Source organism: Sphaeroforma arctica (genome assembly GCF_001186125.1).
Source record: "Sphaeroforma arctica JP610 unplaced genomic scaffold supercont1.1397, whole genome shotgun sequence".
Lineage (NCBI taxonomy): Eukaryota > Ichthyosporea > Ichthyophonida > Sphaeroforma > Sphaeroforma arctica.
This window is the reverse complement of record NW_014039161.1, coordinates 6,504-15,862: the sequence shown is the minus strand read 5'-3', so window position 1 is coordinate 15,862 and position 9,359 is coordinate 6,504. Positions and strand designations below refer to the sequence as shown.

General features: G+C 41.8%; 1 protein-coding gene across 1 annotated transcript; it reads right to left on the bottom strand.

The window, feature by feature from the left end:
* Positions 1-635: 635 nt before the first annotated feature.
* SARC_10806 (hypothetical protein) lies at positions 636-3,355 on the bottom strand. Its single transcript, XM_014295136.1, has one exon. It carries the CDS (start codon positions 3,092-3,094, stop codon positions 1,442-1,444), a length of 1,653 nt encoding a protein of 550 aa, XP_014150611.1. The 5' UTR covers positions 3,095-3,355; the 3' UTR covers positions 636-1,441.
* Positions 3,356-9,359: the final 6,004 nt, after the last annotated feature.

Sequence of the window (9,359 nt, the reverse complement as noted above, 5' to 3'; positions counted from 1 at the left end):
CACACACACACACACACACACACATATATATATATATATATAATATATATATATATATTGATTCTAAGATTGGATAGACTATGCATGTGTATGCTTTTATTTTAACTTTTGTGGACTTGCATAAAACTTTGACAACTGACAACACTGGTTAGAAATGATGGATATCTCAAATGTAACGATGAGAGTGTAGTACTATTCTACTCAAGAAGATATCAGGCTCTTAATTTGTATCAACGAACGCTTACGAAGGTATACCTACCGCTATTCTCACTGCGACGAGAAGTTTCGTTAGCTTGAGCTGAAGTATCAATTGCATGGGTAGGCGTATCGTTTCGCCGCACTGCGTCTGACATGTTGCGTACAATATCAATATCGGCTGAAGATTCGTTGGATTCGTTAATATTTGCGTGCTGGAATCTGGTACAACTACCTTTTTTTGCAACTGATATCTCTGGTCGTAGGTACAGTATACTTATCCCCCATGTATCACACTGCGAGCTTTCAACTCGATATATAGATACATGTCCACAGAGATTGATCATTTATGAAGTTTTTTTTTAGCACAACACCCCTTGTCCCTTTCTCCTTGTGGAGTGATCGCAGCGATAAGGAAGCGTAGCTTACATTTTTTGTTTTTTGAATTTGTTGAAACAAAACCCCCCAATTTTTTAATTTTATTGGGCAAGATTAGGATTTCTCAAAATAAAAATCCATTTTGTTAAAAAAAAATTAGGAGGCATATTTAGAGGGAATTAAAATTAAAAATGACGTATTTTAATTATGTACTCTTTTTTAAACGTAAAAAAGATAAATAAACTGCTCGCTCGAGTTTATGTATTTGTCTTTTAACGTAAACCGTTTTCCTGTAGGCCCGTACGCATTGAAGCCTGGAATTTAATTCACTCTCTCGCTTACCTGGAGAAAAAGTAAGAAACCCCCTGGCGGCGGGATATGATGTTACAAAGTAAATATGAGGTACATGTTTGTTTCCCCTCTGGGCGTGTGTGTCAACCACTAACTAATCGTGATCAATGTATTGAAAAAAAGAATACCATACACTGGGCGTGTTGCCTACGCCTGTTTATACACAGTTATTGCCTGAAATCAGTAGCTCAACATGATAGTAAAAAAGAGCTGTATTTAATTCAAAGTGGTGACTTCAGCACCATCTTTCTTGCTCATACACTGGATAGCTCCAATGCAAACACGCCTACAAGCGAATGTCCATCGTTTGCTATTAAAGGATAGTATGACACATATTTTGCCTCCTATTCTTTGAAGTAATATTACTCGAAGTCGCATGTAGACTTCCTTATGGTTGATGCGATATTTGTCATACAACACAATTAAAATTAGTATGTAGATCGGTTGTCCCCATAGTGCCCTGCCATCCAATAAGAGTGCCACATTATCGTATCTATTGTTTGTACATATATAAACTTCAAAGGTCCGTGTATACGGCTTCCCCGTCATCATCCGCAGTGCCATCAAAATCATCACCCGAATGGTGCACACTCGCGACGCGATATAAACCTATACTTGTGGTCCAGTCGTAATCCACGACCTCACCCCGGAAAAGACCATCTCGCTCTCGCTCTCCAACATGGTACATACCCCCGCCTGACCGCCCACTACAGCCACCATATTCATCATAACAGCTATCAGCCCTACCACGCCGATCCCAACAGAACTCTTCACGATGCCCAAAGCGCTCTTCGAGCGCAGCGAAACCACTCTCGTAACTTGCTGTCGCCCGCAGCGCGAGCGTGTCATCAACGCGCGTCGAAATCCGCTCGCGCGACGTGACAGATTCATCGGTACTGGTTCTACTGTTTCCAGAACCGGAATTCGTTCGCACGCGCGACAGGCCAAACATGGCTTGCGGCGCCGCCCTCACTGAGGCACGCGTGGCGCGCTCAATCACGCGTACGCCTTTCTTGATACTCTTAACACCTGTAGCCTTCGTCGTCTTGTCTTTGATAGTCTTCATGACACTCTTTCCATAACTCCCGTTACTGCCTTTCGACGTACTGCCCGATGCTGTACTGCCGCTTCCCGTGGTGTGCCCGTATTGATTGTGCTGCCTTTTCGAAACTACGTCTGCCACGGTGTTAGACCTGGTACGGCTCGCAGAGTTGCTGCGCTTCAGTGTGATGACCTTCAGGGTAGGGCCCCCGGAAAAGCTTCGTTTAGCCTGGACATTCTTAGCATTCCTAACCTCTAAAGGTAAATGGCGTGACTCGTATTCCTTTTCAGTCGTCCACGCACCGTCTATATGCTCATTCGAACGTTCAATATAGTCAATCTTTGTCTCGTCTTCATCGCTGTAAGTATCGGCCGGTGCGTTAACTCGCACGCGGGAACTGTTATTGAGGCTAACCACACCCTCGAATAAAGATACACGTGACATCTCTTTGATGTGGTCCAGCGCTATACCATCAATTCCTCTGCGTAACCGCAAGTCACAAAAGAGAGCGCAGAACACATCAGAACCACCTGTAAAATAAGCTGTCCTCCACCAGTCGATGTATAGCTTCGTCGCGCGACAGATGTGCCACGCTTGTTTTTTGACATGCATCTGTAGATCATCACTGTAGCGAAACGGCCTGCGTTCCAACTTCGTGAACTTCGAAGGCTTCTTGGGAACCTTTCGGAAAGCGGCGCACACTGCATACCGGATCTGATTTTCGCGCTTCGCTACGAGAAGCTCTTCGGCGATACTCGGTATGCGACGGGATGGTTCGACCACCGGCAATATATCCGGTGTCTTCAATGGAGCCTTATTATTTTTAGCCACAACAGGCATGTCATCGTGCAACACCTCGATAGAAGCACTGAGCCCAGATTCTAACCTGGCAGGGTGCAGAGATGTAGGGCTTTGGTCTTGTTTGGCGCATTTCTTCTCAACGCCGGCAGTTGAGAGTTCCGTTTCAGCGCTTGCTTTCAACCATGGCAATGCCGTGTCCGCTAGTGGATCATGGTCACTGAACTTATCGTATTTATTGATAACGGGATGTACGTCATTTGTCCGCTCATATTTTCCCGTCTTACCTACGCCGGATAGTGGAGTTACAAGCACCTTTGTAGCGGTCATCGAAAAATTAACCTATAATTATTCGAGCTGCCGAAGTGCAGCACAAAGTTGATCGCGATACTACACGAAACAAATGAGGTAATGCTGAGCGTGTATCTGGTGTTTAATGAATAGGTTTGTAACATTAAAGACGTTATTCGTAGTTTACAATCAAGTCAAGTAATCAGAAGTACTATTCGTAGGGCATTGCCAAAAATCACGATTTGTCTGTATGATTGTACGAACATGTATTTATGTGTAGTCTTTTTCTCACGAGTGTAACTTTGATGCAGGTTTATGGCTTGCGGGGTTGGATAAATATGAGGCTCAGGCCCTCACTTCGGGAATTTTCCAAAAAGTTCATATTACACAGCGAACCCTATTACTCTCGGCTAGAGAAATCAAGTGGACAATTGGATACGCACCTCTCTGGAGGCGAGTTAGACTCTCAAGTCTCAGACTCCACTCAGGCAGTCAGGCGAGTGAGGTGACACGTATTTCATACAATTAGGCCCAGTCTTAACGGGTTCGGATTTTGCGTTCGGATTTTACGTTCGGATTTCTACACCAATAGGTATAGGGTAATTTTAAAATTTCAAGAAAAAGCCAAAAAAAAATCCGAACGAAATTTCCGAACGAGGTCAATCTTTCGAGGGCAAAAATACCCCTCGAGAAGTTTTACGTTCGGATCGGATTACGGGATTCTGAAAATTCTTTTCGTAAACTCGCTTTTGCGGTTAATATACGTACTGGAATCTAGGAAATATGCTCAACTTCACAAGCTTTGTGATTGGCCAGTATTATTATCCGAGTCGTGAAAGTAATTACAGTGATCATTATTCGAAGTGCTGTTTGTCACTGGTTCGTGACGCAAATGTGCTAATTCTTGTTCACTACTGCAATGTGACACCGAACACTCGTTCAGTGAATGCATTCGCAATCCGGTTCTTCAAGGTTATTGATATTCTCCATACTGTCCAAGTCGTATTACGGTTTATACAACGACAGCAATACGACTTCTCTTTATTGTATATATACATTTAAAATGATATAAATATGCATAATACATGTGTATTCTGTATTGCTTTTTCTCAGATCCATAATAATGATTATCCAATTAGTGCTCTCTTGACTTTATGAGTTATATAGCTTGGAAATATTGAAATAGTACGTAAACAAATTGCACTCAATGTAGCGAAGTAGTCCAAAAATTGATATTGGACACTGCTTTGAGGCAGGAGCGACCAAAAACACTCCGAACGCAAAATCCGAACGCAAAATCCGAACCCGTTAAGACTGGGCCTGAGTGATCTTTTTTTATTTAAACAAAAGACCTCTGTGGTGATAGACTCTGGGGAGTATTTGGTACAAAAGTTTTTCTTCTGAATGTCTGATGTGACTTGATCACTCTTGAGTCTTGACTGATGTGAGTGATGAGTGATGAGAGTTCCTACATAGTGGTGTGAGAAAAAAGTGAGCCGTGAGGGTCTGTGGGAGCTGGTGTCGGGCTTTCGGCTGGTTACTGGTGACTGGTGAGTCTAGTCTACTCACTCTAGTCTCTACTAGTAGAGAGTAGAGACTAGAGAGAGAGAGTCTAGTCAGTCCACACTCCACAATAACTATGAACATAGTCCCAAAATTATCCGCAGTTTCAACCATTTTGTGTTTTTAGTTTTAGAATAGAGTATGTATTTTTAAAATAAATAAATATAAAACAATCCAGTTATCAGGCAAGGCCCAAGGCCCAAGGGCTCAAATAATGACCCAACAGGTGACCAGGTCCGTCAGGCGTCAATACCTGTAATCCATATACTTCAAAAATTGTATTAAAACCCGAAAAGCATAGAGTAAACAACTCACGAATTTTAGGCTAGTAGGGGATTCGAAATAAATTCGTGCAGGTCCCCCCCAATTTGTAATACATACGGATGCTGACGACGGAGCGGAAGCCGGAAAGACTGCAGTCTGAGGTCCAGGTCCAGGACTCCAGGACTTTAAAGTCTGGGACCATCCTCCTGATCCAATCCAGTATCAATATTTTAATTTATGTCACTATTTTAGAAAAAATATATTTTGTGGCCCTACGGCCTATTCTCTAGTCTTTACTATTTGCTAAATATGTACTATAGAACTAGAGACTACTAGAGAGACTCTTCACCATGATGTAGAGAAACGTAGTCACGCAGAGGACGAGCCGACGCCCGACGGCCCGACGAGACGATAGCCTCACCGACGAGGTCTCTCTCCTCTACAGAGAGAGAGGCTGAGAGCAGAGTGCAGAGTGCAGACTCTGTGGACTCGCAGCGGTCAGCAGTCAGCACTCAGCACTGTAGGCCAGACCGCCAGAGGGCCAGACTGCCCAGTGCCATAGGCCAGAGACACTGAATGCCTACTATTTTTAGTCGTAGTATTTTTCTTCTTCTTCCAGGAAATATTTTAATATCATTTAGATTTGGGTGCGGCTGCGCGGCACCGATGTCCCAAACTCCAAAGATTACAACAAACTATGACAAACTCTTAACCGGCTCTAAACTCCGAACTCACCAGGTTTTTAAAATAAGGGAATGTGGAGGGGGTTTAGAGTTTGGACTTATTGAGTTTGGACAGGCTATCAGGAGGGCCATCAGGGCAGTGGAGCCTCTGATCTAGATTATTAGAGTACATATAACGACATAGCCTCGATATTTAAAAGAATAATAATTGGGGTTTGTCACAAAATATGTAGCCACTGTCTTTGTCCAAACTGACAATATGAAACTAGCTCTAAAAACAATAAACTCTGAAGTCTGAAGTTCTCTGAGCTCACTAGGTTTATTTAGAAACATTCATCAATGAAAAACCAATTATAACTTTAGAATTGGGTTATATTCTTCTTGAGAAGTCATAGCCTCCTCTAAAAGAACAGATAAGTTGTGAGCGACTGAGACGGAGACTCTTGATATATAGGGGGGTTTTTTTTTAATAAATAAACACAAGAAAATGTCAGAAGGTGACGTGCAAGCACGATTGTGTACCGTAGCAGTACTCTTGGCTCAAGGTCATCAGAAGGAACATGACAAGTATCAGGACATACTGGTAACCTTTCAAAGACATGCGGATACGCATGAAGGATCAGTCTATGCACTGATTACCCAGCGGGGACCGTCTAAATTCGTGAAAACGGGTATGTTTTGTATGTTGAGTGAAGAAGACCGTGGCTCAATGTGGGATGAGCAGTTGATTACGGCTCTCACTGTGAAATTCGGTCTCTTAAGGCGCGATATTAACGTCTTAGAGTAGTTAAACGTAATAAAGTCTTCTAAAGCTCAAATGAAATTAAAGCAGAATAAACGTAATTGGTCTTTTAGTAAAGTAAGGTTTGCCTCGTAAAAACAGCAATACTCTGAGGGATTGTGAGGCTGAGACATTGCCTATATATAATCCTCTCAGTTCTGTTTCCGCCGAAGGGATTTTATTTCGTGTTTCGTTGTCGCTCTAATAGAAACTATGGTATGTTTCGTTGGAATGAATCCGAGAGACTCATAAATTCTATTCTTAGAAAAAAGAAAAAAATATACTCTTGATGTCCATAGTTATTGTATTAACCAATAGCTTGCCACTTATCAAGAATTACAGACTTAGCCTTCATCAGACTGGCACATCTGGTTGGCTGAACGGAGGTTAAACTGGGTAACGCTAATAGTCCCTAGAAACATATATTCGGTTGAGCCATCTCGCTACCGAAGTATTCAGAAATAAATAAAGTTGGAAAGTAAATATAGCTATATTAATAGAACTAGACCAACTCTTATGTTTGGTATTTTACTGGGGCCTTTTAATGGCCTTGTCCAAATATTGATATGTAAAATGGAAAAGGTATTAATTAATAAAACCGTCAAAAACCATTTAGGACACTAAAATTCCTCTTACTATTAAGATTATGTTTATAGTTTACGTACTGCGTACGAGTACGTTTATAACATAAGAGTCTAATGTTGAAGCTCGGCTATTACACAGCCCCCACCCAGATTTGAGACCCAGGAGAAGCAAGTAGCTCACTGAAGCTGATTATGGGTCAAAAAGCGAGAAAAGCAAAACGGGTTGAAAACTTCAAGTGGCATAACGTACAGTTAATATTTCTCAGGCGGAGAAGTTAAGCGTTCTCGGTTACCCTGTGAGTTTTGGGCATAGGTCCAGTAGGTCCGTGGTGGTCGACTGTACGTTTACTACGCTTCAGTGTCTTAAGCCATATGAAGGATGAACATTAAGGCTCGGGATAAATGCTGTAGGTGGATAAATTTTAACTTCTGTGCCTTCAGACGATGGAAACGTGCTATTTTTTTTAGCTTGTGACTTATGCAGGCGTTTACGCCATTTTCAATTAAACGCTTTTAAATAGTCTTGACTATCGAAAATATCTGAAGTCAACTCAGCTATTGTACCGTCTATAAAGCGTGTACGATAGTATGTATAGTCTCCCTTATCCGTTCTCCATATAATGTCTTTAAATTCAGAACGATCAAGAGGGGCATTAGAGTCATGTCTTCTTGCGAGTATAATCGCTGTAGTCGGAATACGACTTGTGCCTATATTAAATGCACTAGAACCATCGAGGTTGTTTACCTCGTACGTTCCACTTTTAGTGTCTGCTACAGAGATTATGGACCTATCCATTTAGATGTTAATACAGTAGCATCGGAATGTTAACTTTGTCACCGACCTGATAATCTGCCAACTTCCTGGTAGTGTTCCAACGCTTATGCCTTTTTAATAAGGCTATATTGCGTATTTCTCGCAAGCAAGGATATACAACGTTATAAACACGTTGTACCTCCTCTAACCATGGTAAATCATGGAGATCAGGTTCGTCCTTGTTAAAGGGTATTTGTTACTCACTATATCTGCCACGAAAATAGTGAACGGGTGTAGTTCCTGTAACCGGATCAGCACATCGTTCATCTGTGTTTTACTCACTTAAGGGGGTACGGCCAATCATCTGCATCATCCGTTAATACGGTACGCAAGAATAACTTATGTCGTCTATAGCGCGTTTTATTCGCGCCTTGCGTTTGTGGCTTATATGGCACACCTCTCTTATGGCATATGCCTGATGCGAGTACTAGCGATTCCATTACGTCATCGCAGAACTCATTACTGTTATCAGTGCACATAATATCTGGCCATCCGTGATCAGCAAAGACTTGGCAACATAATTCTGCCACGGTCTGCGTATTTGTATCATTTAATGGATAGAGCAAATTATACCGTGACGCCACATCAAAGAAGTGGTATACGTAACGGTCGTCTGTGTGCTCGGACGTGGGCAAGTCAACCAGATCAATGATGACCTTGCGCCATGGAACATCTTCAGTCACACTCTTAAGCGGTGCGAACCCATAGCGCTTAATCTGGCTGAGATCGCAGTCTGTACATGACTGATATACTCTGTCAACTAAAGTTGCCAGCTTAGGGTGCGCGATCCCATTTTACTTAGCATCCTTCAGTGCGTCAACTACGTTCTGGTGCTTCACTTTATGATTTTGCGTCAGCCAAGTAAGAATGTTTTTGTCATTCTGCTCCTCCAGAATAAAGGTAGGGTCTTGAGAATCCATTTGCGTGGTCTCTAAGTCTGTAGTGTTTCCAGACTCCTGTCCTGCTTTTGCATGAGTGTCATCAGTGCGCTCATGTGCGTTAGATACACTTGACTTTTTAAATAGTCGCATTATATGTATATACGCTTCAGGATTGTCTTTAATTAATCCCTTTAAAGGTAGTGTTTGCGGGCTTGGACTTTATGTTATTAAACAGAGTATTAGCTAGAGACTTTCCACAGGGACCTCAGGAACCTCGGCGGGCTTAGCAGGCTTAGAGCTAGCGGCTCCCTTGCCTTTAGAAGTACCCTTAGCCATATTATTTGCTGGGTAGTAAATCGATGTTAGACAGTCTAGAAGCAGTACACTACTGTAACTACTAAATAACTGAAAAATATGTAAAATTCGATGGAAATTACTAGGTTTCAAACTATATTAAACTAAAATACAATTTAGTCAGTTAGGATTTAGCAGTGGTAGCTTGTGTAAGAATGATTGGGACTGCCTCTTGTTAAGAGCCTAAATATACTCGATCACACCGGGCGTACCTCTAGCTGTTCTTTATTGAATAATTTTCACTAGAAGTACTAAGTGTTCATGACCACATGCCTAATTTGTAGATAGACATAATAACGTAAGTCACGTTAATACATTAGCTGATATAAATAAAGTTCCATCTGAAGAAAAGTTAAAAAAAGAAAAGATTTATTGGATTT